Source organism: Peromyscus eremicus, chromosome 15 (genome assembly GCF_949786415.1).
Source record: "Peromyscus eremicus chromosome 15, PerEre_H2_v1, whole genome shotgun sequence".
Classification (NCBI taxonomy): domain Eukaryota; kingdom Metazoa; phylum Chordata; class Mammalia; order Rodentia; family Cricetidae; genus Peromyscus; species Peromyscus eremicus.
The window spans coordinates 28,311,624-28,326,950 of record NC_081431.1 but is presented as its reverse complement, the minus strand read 5'-3'; the positions used below and the strand labels follow the sequence as shown (position 1 = coordinate 28,326,950).

The 15,327-nt window shown below is 46.9% G+C and overlaps 1 protein-coding gene across 3 annotated transcripts; it reads right to left on the bottom strand.

Moving 5' to 3' along the window:
• Positions 1-887: 887 nt before the first annotated feature.
• Pogk (pogo transposable element derived with KRAB domain) lies at positions 888-15,081 on the bottom strand. 3 transcript variants are annotated; one of them, XM_059280304.1, is made up of 6 exons: positions 14,971-15,079; positions 13,639-13,772; positions 8,460-8,586; positions 7,698-7,796; positions 4,572-6,047; positions 888-2,861 (listed from the first exon to the last, which is right to left on the bottom strand). In XM_059280304.1, the coding sequence occupies exons 2-5, from the start codon at positions 13,768-13,770 to the stop codon at positions 4,585-4,587; spliced, it is 1,821 nt and encodes a 606-aa protein (XP_059136287.1). In that variant the 5' UTR covers positions 13,771-13,772; positions 14,971-15,079; the 3' UTR covers positions 888-2,861; positions 4,572-4,584. The 3 variants fall into 3 exon arrangements, with proteins under 3 accessions (XP_059136287.1, XP_059136286.1, XP_059136288.1); XM_059280303.1 differs by lacking the exon at positions 888-2,861 and adding an exon at positions 14,224-14,580 and having other exon boundaries at positions 4,224-6,047; positions 14,971-15,081; XM_059280305.1 differs by lacking the exons at positions 888-2,861; positions 14,971-15,079 and adding an exon at positions 12,631-12,804 and having other exon boundaries at positions 4,224-6,047; positions 13,639-13,747.
• Between the last annotated feature and the right edge of the window lie 246 nt (positions 15,082-15,327).

Below are 15,327 nucleotides of genomic sequence, written 5' to 3'. Positions count from 1 at the left end.
GTCTATACTCAGGTCTGTCTTCCATGCCAGTTATCAAGAGATTTTCTGAAGTGGGGAGATGGGGTTGGGGGTAAGGCAGGGACATAATAATTAGGATATTCAAGAGTTCCTGCAAAAGATTTCAATTTTTGTGTTCCACCAAAGGCCGACTCCATTTCCGATACCTCTCCCAGTCATGAGTCTATGTGTAGTCTCCTATAATTAAGAAATTATAAACACACAAACACACATATTGCCAAGGATCACTTAGGAAAAATACTTGGAAGAAGAAAGCTGTTAGAAACTGGGTAATTTCAGAGTTACTTCCAAGTTGTTTCTACCCTAAGGTTTTTAGTCATGGGTTTAGCCATAGGTGACTGCAACAGGTCTGCCTTGCTTTACCAGGCACATCAGGATTCAGCACATAGTAGCTCTGCACTTGTCATCCCCTGCTGTCACCAAGTCCACCCAACACTTTTCCACTGTCTAATAGCACACAAGGAAGGCCTGTGAATATGATGCTTTCACTTGAGAAGTTTATGAAAAAAGGAACGATTTCTGTTTATCAACTTGTTAGGACATTCTGACTCATCCTTAACTTTTAGGATGTCCTTTATGATGGCGACACTGCTATGTCCTTCCTAAGACTAACACCTAAAACATGACTTACTGAGGAAACCTAGCCAAACCCCTCCAACTTCTAAGAACTAGTTTAAAACCCCATATTCTCCTCAATTAAAAAAAAAAAATGCTTGTAACAGTACATCCCATGAAGATTTTGCTTCAAAGGTGTAATACAGTGCTACCAAATCTGATGAATAAAGTATAGGCAATAGCTTAAATTTTTTTAACTTAAAATTTTAAAACTTTTGACAATATGGGCAGATAAATAAAACCACCAGAGCCTATTGTCTTTGTTATCAAAGTTTATTACTAGGATCAGTTTCTATCTAGTAGGGAGTACAGTCTCAATGTGCTATGGTAATTCTTGGTAACCGTTATTCTGCTAAACAGCTGTACTGGGCTCTGTTAGGCATAGATCATCTTAACTCAGTGGAAGAAAGCACCCAGAAGACCCTGACAGCAGAACCACCACTCTAGGAAAGTTCCAGTGCTATGTAACCTGTAAGGCATCTCAGCTGATGAGTGGTGTTATGGAATGAAACAGAAGTTAAGTCTATTTTCTACTCTTCGTCAAGATACCTGGCTTCTGTGTGGAAACCCCAACATGGCATCTTTTAAGCTCGAAAGCAAGAGAAACAATAAAGTTGGGAAAGAGGACAGTGGAAGGAAGAAAAAAAACAAAAAACAAAAAACCACCACCACCAACTGATGGTATGGAGTGTAACATGCCATTTGGGGATGGCAAGACAGTACAGACAAAGCTAATGGGAAACAAAATGTCTATTCAGATCTTAGAAGTCAGTGTCATGTGTTTGGTACTCTGACAAGCGGGGCAGGTGTAATGACTGGTTAAAACAGATCAGAAAAGTGGACGGCAAACAGGAGAATGAGTACCTGAGTAGAAACTGGTAAAGATGCCCAGAAGTGTACAGCGTCCACATGAGCTGAGTGGAGGAAGAAGTGGTCACAGCAACCTGTTGGCCAGATTGAGTATTTGGAATGACAGATCTAGCAATGGCTTTGCCTATGAGGTTCTGGTATAATTTTTGTAGCACAGACAGCTTTGAAGGAATGTTTTTCTTAACAGTTGACTTAGGCAGGAATGCAAATTACTATTGTGGAAACAATAGTCAATGACTCACACCTATTCTTGTAGAGTTGAAGTCTAAAAGTAGCTGTGGCTCAAGGCCCAACCCCTCCCACTGCCCTTCTGATAAAATTATTAAAGAAATTAACCAAGTAAGTATGAGTCAGTGGGCCCTGTTCTGTGCAGACAGCAGATGATTTAGAGACTTGGCTTGTGTACCAAAGGGTTGCCTCATTAAAGAGGGTAACAGGGAAAGTAGGGCCATTAAATAAGACCCTAAAAAGATCTAGCTGCCAACCAGATTAAGAAGGTAAAGTGTAACAGCATCATTTATCTTAAAACTCTTATCTTCCATACTAACCTAGTTTACCTACAGAAAAGCCATCTTCCAGCACCATGCCAGTGTCTCGATTTTGCTGTTATTAATCTCATTCGCTCAGTGAGATGTGTAAGTAACAGTAGTACACGAGTGACGGGTTTCTCCAAAAGCTTTTCTGTAGTTTTGACCTGTGTGGAAACAGGTTCGACTGAAGCATCTGCAAAGGTATACTCTTGAGGTTTCCCTCCGCAGAAAAGACACAAGAGCTGTGGTGACAGGCGCATCTTGGTGCTGAACAATGTTCTCTTCTCCAGGAAATCTCTTTGTCCATTCATGTTTATAGGCTTCTATAATGCACAGAGAAGACAGCTCCCAAAGGAGAAATGGGGTGGAATGTTTTTCTAAGCTTGTTGCTAAACTTAAGGGTCTTAGGCTTGGCTGACACCATATGGGGTGGATGGGTGGGGCCGTCTTGAGATGGGGTACTCTGGCTGCGTCCAGACCTGGGATGCTCAGAGCCTCACTGCCCTTTTTCATCTCTCTGCAGCCATCTTCTTACAAGTTTTTTCCTCCCACGTTTCAATCATAGTTAGCTTGGATTTCTGGCTGTCTTCTAACTTTTAACAAAAACAGTATTCTATTCCATGACAGGAGGTGGTTTAATGGCTGTCTTGTGGATCTTGTTTGCTGTGAATCCGTCTTTTTCCATCACTCCTCAGCAGCTGTACAGCGAGGGCGGCATCTGGAGGAGCAGAAGCTCACGCTGATGTGGGATGCGAGTACCTGTGTGCAGAGCTGTGGCTTAGCATGGTTTTCTGCCCTCTCCTCTTCTGACAGTTTTTGATTGGATCCCTGGAGTGGTAAATTGCTTAGAAAATTGAAAATGTTTTCTAACAGAGAGGGGGAAAAGCAAGAATGAGAAAAGACAAAACAACTGCAACTCAAAGTCTGGTGCTTATTGGGGCAGCAGTGGTCAACAGAAAGGGGCCTGAATCCACAGGCCTTTATACAGAATGGGGACATGGGAAGAAAGCATGACAGTTATCTTGAATGCAGTAAGAAGAACTGCTTGCTCTACCCTAAGTTTAGAGCTCAGTGTCAAGGGTAGGAGATGAGAGCAGGAAGGAGGTGTATGTCACCAAGAGCCTGTGATTATACAGCAAAATGGGTGGGAAAGTAAAATGTCCACTAATAGACTTTTTTTTTTTTTTTTTTTTTTAAAGGGGAAGATATGTTAAGATGGTTTTAGGTCTTCTGTTAAAGACAGGCCACTTTCCTTTTCAAAGGCTGCAGGTGGATTGAAAAGGAAAATGAGAATGGGTGACTTGTCTGTGCTTCCCATGTGTCCCCTACTCTGGCATTCTCCTGCTCCCATTCCCGCTTCTTCCAAAGTTGCTCCTCTTCTGCACACAACCCCCTACCCTGACTTGATGATCTTAGGGCCTTAAATTTTACTCACTGTACTACTATTTCTGGTGCAGATTAATTTTTAAAAAAGGTTTGTTTTTATGTATATACATGTGAGCTGGCATGAGGCTATGTGCACCGTATTCATGCAGGAACTGGCAGAGGCCAGAAGAGGGCACTGTATCCCCTGGAACTGGAATTACAGCTGGTAGTGAGCTGTCATGTGGGTACTGGGAACTGAACCCGTCCTCTGCAAGAAGGAACAGTAAGCACTCTTAACTGCTGAGCCATCTCTCTAGCCCAAGATTTATTTTTAATTACATATATACTGTGTTTCTGTGTGTGGAATTGCGCATGTGACTGCAGGTGCCTAGGAGGCTAAGAGGTCATTGGATCTCCTGAAGCTGGAGTTACAGGTGGTTATGAGTGGCATGATATGACTGCTGGGAACCACATTGTGGTTCGCTGCAAGAACAGTATGTTCTCTTAACTGCTGAACCAGCTCTGCACCACTTCAAAGATTCAATTTAAAAACGCCCTTCAGATATGTGGTGACAACATCAACTGGCTGTAATGGCTCATCTGTAGTTCCATGAGACTAAGATGTTTTAAAACTCTCAACCCTCCTAGAGGAAAGCAAACAATACATATTATCTCCCTGGTGGGCATGGTATGACCACCCTAGGACTCAGACTTGAGGCTCAGAGGTACTAAAGGCAGACTTCATTCTCTCCCTGGGTCATGGTCCTGCAGATGAGCAAAAGGCAGTGCAACTATGTTAAGTTATGCAAATAAACAGACCAGCCCTGAAAGTTCAGCATTTATAAGAGAAGGAAGTTATCTTTTCAGATAAACTTTTTGTCAACAGAACAGTGTCGACTATGCTTTCTATGCCCACGTCACTTTTAGCTGTGGTACTGCTCTCATGTGAAGTGCTCTGGCAGCTCCTTGTTCTTCTTACCCACTACACACGCACTCTTGGATCCAGGCCACAGAATAAAATACAAAGAGAGAATGCTGCTGACCTGCTGTCTACACTGGCATGGCAGGCTTATTTAAAGAGAACTTGAAAAGAGAAACTAATGGCCAGAAAAGAAGTGAGTGCTGGCCATGACCGGAGCAATGGTGCCGAGAGATCCACTCCTGACCAGTTACCTGAACTCTTCCTTCAGTTACCCTCAGCCACAGTTTCAGCGTCACAGTCTTTCGGTGCTTCTCTGGTCAAGTCGCTATCAATTTCCCACAGGACGTCATCTTCCTCCTCTAAGTTGCTGGAGATGTGGCACTTTCTGAACCCCTGGACAATTGATTCACTTGAGATGCTGTTCCATGCAACCATGACCCACTCCAGGAAGAGGCCCAGGGGTGGCTTCTTAGCATTTCCAGTGGGGCTCAGTGCCAAGTTCCCCGCCAGAAGCCAGTTGGAATACTGGGCCCGAACACTGTCATTCAGAGGCTTGTAGACCACCATGTCCAGCACCTGCAGCTGGGAGGTCAGGCCCCCTGGGATGATCACCATGTCTGTATTCATGCTTTCCATGGAGCTCTTCACGGAGTCAGTGGCATGACACCGGAAGCCATTCAGGATCAGCATTCCTCGTTGTCTGGGCACAGCTCCAGTTCTCCGTCTCCACACAACTTCTAACCAGTCTTGCATCAAGTCCTCAGTCATCCACCCATATCGGTGGCAGCGGATTTCCATGCCACTGGGGAACTTCCCAGGGGGGATGTATGTCCCCCTCAAAATGATGTATGGGGGTAACTTCCTCCCATCAGCCAAGACACCCAGCATGGCTGTGATCTTCAATTTCTCCCTACCTGGTGTCTTAACCAAGACAGGCTTTTCACCCTGGTTGTCAACAGTCACTCTAGAGGGCACTTCTAAGCAGATGGGTGTCTCATCCGCATTGCCCATCTGGGCCACTTCGTAGTCATGTGTCCGGCGCAGAGTCAGCACACTCTGCTGGTAAGTGAAGAGCTTCTCAGTCAGGTCCTCGGCCAGGTGCTGGGGAACCGGCACTTTATGCCTCAGAGATAGGTCATACCTTCTCATCATTCTTCTACACCAGCCCAGACTTGCCTTGAACCCTTTCTCTGGAATGTTCATTTCCTGGGCAATTTCAAGAGCTTTCAACTGCATTGCCTCCCTGGTGATGGGATCCCCTTTGGCCTGCATGTATCTGACATACTCGGCCACACGCTGGTCCACCAGAGCAAACCTCCCATTCTTGGGGCCTCGGAATGCCCGCCGCATGGCATGGGCATTTTGGAGCTGTGGCTTCACTTTTCGCCAGTCTCGAACGTTTTTTTCTAACACTCCAAACTGCTTGGCAGCCTGACAGTTGTTAGTACTCTCAGCATACTCTACCACCATCAACTTGAACCCTGCATCGTAACTGCGGCGCATGCCCCGGCTGAACTGAAACCGGCTAGCTAAATCATCAGCTGAGAGGTCATACCCTGGGAAGCCCAGGGCCATGTAGAAGGGGTACCCCTCACTCCAGTCAGGCAGTTCAGTGATGTCTCGAGTCAGATGCCAAAAGCTGCTGAAGTGCTGAGGTTGAGGGAAATAGGTGGTGGCATTCACTGGGCTTGCCCAATGTGGAGTCGTAAAGTCGGATTCTTCATTTTCTAGAAGACAAATAAGGAGGGTCAAAAATAGTGCCAGTATGTAAAATGGTTTATTCATAGATTTGGGGAGGTCATAATGTTTAATCTGGAGCTCATCAAAAGTGAACCAAAAGTTTAACAAATAATACAGCCTAAGTCCTTATCTATGTCCCATTACCACGGATACTGTGTGTAGCAGAGGACCTTTGCAGTTGAGCAGAGACCACAGATGCTATGAAATATCAAGGTCACCAAGCTAGGCAGTGACAAGAGAACTGAATATAGGTACTAAGCCTGGAGCAAACAATATCGGGGCCATGTCTGGATGAAAACAATGTTTATGTGTGGGCCTTGTGGGGCAGACCTATAATCCCAGCTATGTGGGAGGCAAAGGCAGGAGGTTCACAAGCTCAGTGCTACACTGGGCTACACTGTCTCAAAACATAAAGAAAAAAAAAAAGACAGCTGGGGCTAGAGCTTACTTAGCATGGCATAGCCTAGGGTCAATCCCCACTCCCACACCACCAGCATCACCCAATGTTTATGTGGATGGGAAACCAAATGTATCCATACTACTACCTAATATTACAAAAATCTGGAAGCACTGTGCAAGCACTAAGTCATAGCCCTTGAACTGAACTGAACCAGACCAAAATAAAACAATAGAAACAAATCTATGGCAAAACCCGTGTCAGCAAAATTAAGCCTATAATGCAGACACCTGGTTCCTGCACAGCAAAGATGAAGCTGTTTCATCGTACATTTACGTTTGGAAGGCAGTCACAGGAAACATGGTTTATGGCAATTACTGCATCTTCCAAACATAAAGGCCACCAGCTATAAAACACACTATTATGTATCATGAGAAGAAAAAAAATAGCTCTCACATGCCATTCATTTTAAGAGGCATTCTCAATTGCAATGTTAGTAAAACAAAAAGGAAAGCATGTTGTGGAATCTGTGAAATACAGCATTTTAAACCCAACCATAGAGAAGAGCAAATATATTTTGGTAGTCTCAAAACTATGATACATATATATATGTAAGTGTAAGTATGTAGGTGTGTGTGGGTGCATTTACACACATACTTTTTTTTTCCTTCAAGATAGTCTCATGTGGCTCAGGCTGGCCAAGGATGACCTTGAACTTCAGATCCTCCTGCCTCTACCTCCCAAGTGTTGGGATTAAATGTATTTTTCCAACCATTTCTTTTGATAAATTAGGTACTTCTTAGAAATAACTATTCAAATGTGTACTATAGCTGTTAGTACCTTTCCTACCCAGAATGGAAGAGAAAGCCTAGAGTAAATCAATCTACAAATGTGCTTTGCCTTTCCTCTCATTATGCCTAATCTGTAGGGGCATATGGCATGGCACCAAAGTAGCCATGCTCTTTCAAGTGTGGACCAAATGCTGTATCAGCCTCAGTTCACTTCATCCACACACTAGGTTGCACATCAAAGTGTAAACTCACGACCAATAATGAAGAAATGGAGGCCTAGGAGAAAGACGTTACCCCAAGTCCATAAGTACTAGAAAGGGGGATCTTTACATTCCAAAGCCTACACATAATCTTTGTGCCTCACTCCTAAATACTCTACAGAATACGCATGGAAACTGAAAACCCAGCTTGTTTCTCTTGGGTGTATGTTGAACTGGTTCACTCATTACCTGCAAAGGTTACTCCCTGGAGCCGCCACTCATCAAAATTAGGATACTCCTCTTCCCTTTCCAACCGACTGATCAGGTCTGGCTTAGGGAATGGGAATTCTGTTCATAAGAAATAAAGCAGGGAAACAGCTGTGTTTTACCGAGTAAGAAACACTTTCACCCCCACTGTAGAAGATGGGAACAGAGCGTGGTGATCCTTAAAGACATAAAGGATGGATCTCTGCTAATGGAGCTGGACTAGCAACAGCCATGCAGTGACTAGCAGGGAGGTAGATGGATAAAGCCATTGAAACAATCAGATCAGATCAGAACCCAACTGATCAAAACTGGAAAATTCTCCAAAATGGTTGTACTCTGAGAAGAGGGATGATGTCAGTGTGTGTATTTTGGGGAGTACTCTTGGATGTATTTCCAAGTGTCTGAGGCTGATAGGACAACAAAGCTTTCCTTCCCAAGGATCAAGAAAACAAAGGCCTAGATCTATGATGGCATTTTGAAGGCTACACTTTTTTTTTTTTTTTTAAAGTAATGGGAACACTTGGACCTAATGAGGACTGTTCTAAGAGGTAATACAAGTTTCCAAATAGAAGGGCGTAATCTGTATGTCTTGTCCAAATCAAAAACAGGAAAAGAAGCTGGGACAGGCACAGGGAGGGAAGTCCCATTCAGATGAGGAGACTGGACGCAGCAGAGAAGACAGAGACAGTGATACAGTTCTCTGGGTCCAGAGCTTCCCAGAGACAAAGGAAAACAAAGCATTACCCAGGGACAGGACAGTCTCATAATTCATTCTCATGACTTCCCGGTAGAGGGCTTTTTGTTGCTCCGTCAAAACTTCCCACTCCTCATCCGAAAAATATATGGCCACCTCCTCAAATAGGGCTGGTACCTGGAACACAAACAGTACTTTCTCAATGACTGGTATGTACATGCACAGATGTTCACATCTGCTAGGCTGTGACAGACAAGTGGGTAGAGCACAGCCTTCCCTCTCACAGGTCAGGTCAGGGCTCTCACCCAGAGGGAATGGTCTGTCTATTCTCACTGCTCTTGGAAACGGTGTGTGCGCAGGCCCTCCTGAGTCCCACCACAGCAGCTGTCGTCCTCAGGCTGGGGGACCCTGAGCATCATCTCCTCAGGTACTGCATGCTATCTGCTCACAGTTCACAAAGTCAAGAACCAGCCACACCCCAAATAAGTATCCCCACGAAGATGTCATCCCAACCTATACCTCCCTATTTCCCAGCCAGAGACCCTAAGCACAGGTGGCTGGATTTCAAGCTGAACAGGATTACTGCTTTCCATGGTATCTTTGTGGATCACACAGACTTTCCTCTTCTGTAAGAGTCAACACTTCCTACTGTTGACTCAAGACCAAAGCTATCCTGAGGAGAGCCAGCCAGAGCAGGCACTTTATTAGGCCCTTCCAATCTATAGGAGCACAAGTAGCAGAGAAGGGGTAATTTGGGCTTCACTTACAGAATGAGATCCCAGCAAAATGGTGGGCATGTCTGCCAGACTAGGCTCTCTGCTTCTTCCCCCATTCATCCATCCTTTTTCTGGATTCCAAAAGGAGGGAGTGCCTTCCTAGCTAAAGATGGCCAGCAACCAAAATCTTGTACTTTCCCAATGGATTTGCTTTTCTTTCTTCTGCATTTTTCTTTTGTGGCATTGAAAGTCCTACTCCAAAGCTCAAATTTAGTGTTAGGAAATCTCTAGTGAACTCCTTTCAGGCTGTCCACTCTGCATTCTCCTTCAAACTCCCTCAAAGCTGTACCTTGGGCTTTGGTGATCATATTGTCTCTCCTTAGCTTAGAAAAGTTAGTATATAGATAGATGGCCTACAGCCTCTTCAGAGTCAAGCTGTCAATCACTCACACATCCTGGCCTTTCTTCCCTGTTAACTAGGCCTACTTCCTATATTACCACCACCACACTCTCTTCTCTATGGGAACATTTACTAGGACAGGCCCTATAACTGATTCCTGATCTCCCCCAAGAATCTCACAGAGGAGCAAAGATATTTCAGTTTAGCAAGGGCTGGGGGGAATGGGCTCAGAGGATCCTCACATACACGAAAGACACACAGCCAACAGTGGCAAGGTTGAGATGTGGACCCAGCACTGTGTGAGTCCTAGGCTCTCACTAGAGGAGAAAGCTTTGTCCGAGTGACTCTCCACCTATGCTGCAGCTGTATTAACTGCTCATTGCTCCCTGATGCCTAGATACTCTGCCCACTCTTCCCCTTGGCCCTGAGGTCCTCTTCTTTCACACCCACCTGTCTGCCAAGACCCAGGCCAGGCAACACTAGTCTCCAGGCTGTACGCACACCTGCACAACACTTGATGTGCCATGCTCAACACTCTGGTGCCTTGTCACACTGTGTATTTGGTTTCACGTCTTTGCTCATCACTTTGATCTGACTTTGCTGAAAAGAGCCTGTGCTGACTTTGTTTCCCTGAGCCTAGGATGCGCCTATAGCTCAGTAGTTCTCAACCTTCCTCATGCTGTGGTGACCACCAATGGTGAAATTATTTCATTGCTATTTCATAAATGTAACTTTGCTATTGCTATGAACTGTAACTATCTGACATGCAGGATATCTGCAACCCCTGTGAAGGTTGAAAACTACTGCTATAGCTAGTAGGCACATACCATGTATTACTGAATGAGTTATTGAGACAAATAGATTACCTCTGGATTTCTCTTCTCTTGTCATACTTGGAACAGTTTTAAACAATTAAAATTTTATTTGCCAAAAAAACAAGTCAACTCTTTGGAGTAAAATTGAATAAAAATTCTTTACATGTGGAAGAGAAGGAGATAAAAATAGTGTGGTCCCTAGGTATTCCTCAGACTTCCTCATTCTGGAAAAGAGGCAACTTAGAGAATTTCCAGTGTTTTCTATTCCTACTACCCAAGATTTTAAACAACTCTCTCTTTGGCCTTTCACTCCTTTACAAGTTCCAGATCTAGGCCATAACTATTTATAATCTCCTTCCGTTCACTGACAGAAGAATGCAGGCCTAATTATATCAATCCCTGCAGAGCAGGTAACACATTCTAGACCTGGATAAACATTGACTTTTAAGAGCTGGTGTGGGGACTCATCCTCTCCTAATTATCACGTGGCTAGAGGATCTTCAAACAAGTCCACAACATGCACCCCACCCCAGGCACAAAGGAGAGGCTTAGAAAGTCTTCCCAGAGCCCTGTGAAGACGGGGCAAGACTTTGAGCCCTGCTATGCAGACCTTTCATTTGATCAAAGACAACAGAAGGTAAACAGCACTGGCTCTGGTTAAAACTGAGAAGCCAGGCAGTCTGCAGGCAGCTCAAGCTTCAGTCATCCTTCCTTGGCCTAACAGCTAAGAACCTGCAATTCCTGTCCTTCCTCTCTCACATGATTAAGGGCTCATCAGAGAAGTGTTCTTTAGCTTGTGTGCACTGCCTTGCTCTCCTGGGAAGCTGGCATTCCCATACTTACCTCCAAGGGTAACTGTTTTGTAAAGCACTTCACACTTGGAGGCCTACTACATAATAGGCATCTGAGGGGAGTTGGAACCTCTGCATCAATGGAGCCCCTGCTGGGTCAGGCACTGCCTGGGGTATTTCCATGCACGTAAACATATTATCTCTTTGAATTATTTAAATAAGGTATGGATATGGGGATTGCTACTCAACTTTTATGGTTAAGGAAATAGTGGCTAAGTAGCTTGGCTGAATTCATACAGCTACGGTCTGATTCCAAAGCTGGTGTTGTCTCAGGCTACTCTGGCCTTACCAAGGTGACTGTAGTATGTAATCCTTCCCAGCTCTGCTCTATAGAGCCCTATTAATGTAGGCTGACTTAAGATTCATTCCTCGAAGGGCGGTGGTGGCATACGCCTTTAATCCCAGTACTCAGGAGTCAGAGGCAGGTGGATCTCTGTGAGTTCGAGGCCAGCCTGGTCTACAGAGCGAGTTCCAGGACAGGCTCCAAAGCTACACAGAGAAACCCTGCTTCGAAAAGACCAAAACCAAACCAAACCAAACCAGAAAAGACTCATTCCTCAGAGTTACTCAGGCCAGCTCTAACTGTGCAGTGCAGCATACCATGTCCCCTGGCTTACCTTTTGCTATTGCCTGTCTCACACTTAAGGTTCCAGCTTCAAGGGTGTCTCAGCTCCACCCACAGCCTCTCTCCCCCATGCCTTTGATCATGCTGTTCTCTTGCCTGGAGTGGAACCTCTCTCCCTTCCCTTTTCTTCATCCACTCAATATAAGGCTCAGTTCAAAGTATATTTTTCTTTCTACTAAAACTGTATTTCTACTCCAATTCTACTAGAGAGCAAGCTTACACGTGAGTAGTTCTTATGAACCATCTTAATTATTATCAAAATATGCATTTAAAATACAGATTCTACGTTGTTCTTCTCCTAATTTAATGTGCTAGATCAGTGTCTCAACCATACACTACTGACATTTTGGACTACCCAGTTCCTTGTTGTATGCGCAGGGTACCTTCAATTACATTGTAGATGCATTGGCTCGAACAGAGGATGCTAGTAGGGCCTCACACCCAACCTCTACTAAAGTCGTCTCCGTATACTGTATATGTTCCAGGGTAGAGAGGGGGCAAAACTGTCCACTGCTCAAGAGTGTGCTTCCTCCAGGAAGCACACCCTCAGGCCTGAATGAGATTTCCCCGCTTTTGCATGTGAACTGACCTCCACTGCCCTGTCAGGCTCCTTTCCCTTCTGAGATTGGGGGCTCCAAGAAGGCAGGGACTTGTCTTAACACTGGGCAGTAGCTGTCAATGGACAGCAGACTTCCTAGAGGTTACAAATGCCCAAATCCCAGTCCCACCTCTCAAGCTGCCAGGCTCCCTTCTCCAGCCTCCGGCCACTCTATTTATTCCCTTCTTTCTTTCCTGGGCCAGGCATGTACCTCACCTGGCTTTTCTCATGTGCGCAACACAATCAGATGTCTACTTTGACTGCACCCGATTTCCATACTGCTCCAGCCCATTTAGATATGCTGGGTTGTTCACCTTAGCCTCAGAATCCAGGGTTTCTGCTGCTTTGAGGTCTTCAAGCTGCCAGAACTGACCACTGCATGAGTCAGAACTGGGGAGGGACAGGGTGGACAAACATGAATGACCAGTCAGTCCAGAGCCTGGTGGTGCATGGACAGTTCACACTGAGACACAACACGCTCCACTGGGAGGGCTGCAGCTCGGAAGTCAGTGTACACAGGATCCGGCAGCAAAGCAGGTATCTTTTAGTACCCGAGGTTCTGCATTCGGAAGAAGGGTCTTTCTAGTTCTTTGCCTGCGGCTCTGTGTTCTACGATGAAGGGCTTCTCTTTTATTGGGCACAAGGAATATTACGTACTGATGATACTGATAATGTTTATATCCAATAAAAAAAAACTAAGCAATGTCAATTTATTGCTTATTTAAAATGTTTACAGCTCATACTCAATTTCCATGACTCCAGTAACTACTGCAAATAAATGTATGTATTAAAATACTGTTGCACTTACACTTGTGTGTCCCTTGGAGCTTAGCATTTCCACTTACACCTGGGGGACATAGAGCACTGGGTGTCAACTGTTATGCCTAAATTCTCCTCATATTAACTCAATGACCCAAGTCTTACATACATTTGGTGCCTTCAATATCTATGATGATATTACGTCAGGCACATGGGAAACGGGTGAATGAGAGAGTGACAAGAAGACAAGGTCTCAGTTTCTGAGACTTGTACAGGGCGCTGGAGGCCCTGTTTCCACCTCGATCTCCTCCCTCCCTTATTTGCACTGCCTTTTGAAGCCACAGGGCTGTTTTCTCAGGAATGTGAGCACATGAGACCGGGCTATTTTTACTTCCCATGTCTGCCCCAGGAGGAGGCCTAGAGCAAGCCGGGCTCCCAGGCTGGATTCCACACCCTCTTACTTACCCATGCGCCTTTGGAATAAATTTGTACTTTCTGCATATCTATGAGGGAGCCATCCTCCAATTCTCGGATCTGAGTCTCCTTTGCTTGTTCTTCTTTCAGAGTCAAATTTAGAGGGTAGGCTGGGGACTCCATCTCTGCATGCAAGATTTAGTAGACATGTCAGGTGTCAGTGGGAACTCTCAGACCGTGAGAGGGTGCCTGGGGCGCACACAAATCTGCAAAGCATTACCTGCTTCCAGCTAGAAGGAAGGGATTCAGGGAAAGTGGCTTATTTCATTATTATTAGAGGGGCTGTGGGCAGATAATATACCTGGCTAGCTTCAAATATTTAAAAAGCTTTCTGTGGTTCAGAAACCGGACTGGTTTTCAGAAACCATTTGTACAGAAGGACTGAACCGAGAACAGTGGATGAGTATTCCAGGAAGAGGTTTCAAACAGTCCACTGACATGCTTAAGTTTCCCACTGCCAGTACCAACTGAACACCGAATCAGGGCCAGAGGAGAGCGGTGCTGATGTGCTACCAGGTCAAAGAGTCTGAGCCTAGACAGGACACTTGAATAGTTAGCAAAAGAAATACTTATCACCTGGATTTTTCAGATTCACAGGCGCTGTCCACAAGCCAGTTCAGAAACTTAACAGTCTTTCTTCCTTAGAGGACCTGCCAAAGCCAAGTCCGTGATACAGAGGGGTGTGCCTGGGTGGCGGAGGCCAACCCAGACCTGGCAGGATTCCTCCCGCCTCTGGGTCGCAAATTCTCTGTATATGAAGCCGCTTCAGGCCGGTACAGAGAGCTTCCCCTTAAAAGACTGCCGGCAACTGCTGGGTGTGTAGTGAGTGTGCATCCTGTGAGTCCCATTTTCCGGGACTTCCAAAGCAAAGATCTTCCCGGAGTTCGGAGTCAGCTTCTCCAATGTTTCCGGGGGTGGGGTGTGGAGGGCGGCCTGGGGAAGTAGGAATGCCCGTGAGGTCCCAGGAGCCGGGGCCTGAAGTTGGCCACGGCCTGCGCCCGGCGGCCGGGCGGGAGGTGGGAGGGGCCGGCGCGAAGGTGCCCGCCGCCGCCGCCGCCGCCGCCGCCGCCCCGGCTCACTCCAGCCATCTTGCCCGACCCTTCCCGGACGCCCCCCGGCACACGCCCCCCAGCTCCGGTTCCCCGGGCACCTGCGGGGCGGCGACACCTCGCGCCGCCCTCCTCTCCGGCCGGCCCGCAACAAAGGCGGCGGCGGCGACAGCTGCCATCGGCGGCGGCCCCCGCCCCGCCGCGGCCCAGCCTCGTCCCGCCCCGCCAGCCCGGAGAAGGAGCCGCTCCAGCCCCGCGGCCCGCGCGCACTCACCGGGGCCGAGCGGACGGCGTCGCCGCAGGGGGACGACAAGGACTGCGGCCCGGCCCTTCACCGCGCCATCGGCTCTGCCGCTCCAGCCGCCCCAGCGCGGCCTCCGGCGACCGAGCGACGACACGTGGTGGGAGGGGAGGGGAGGGCGGGGCCGAGGGTGTTAGGGGGCGGGCTAAGAGCGGCTGACGTCAGCAGGCTTCGGCGGTGCTTCCGGCGACGTCGGCGCCGCGGGCCCGGGCTGGAGAACGCGGGAGCGGTGCACCCCGATGTTTGGCTCGCTGGTAGCCGCCGATCGGCGGAGCACCGGTGAGCGCGCCGCTCAGGCGTCCAGACATGCACTGGGACTCTAGCCCGCCG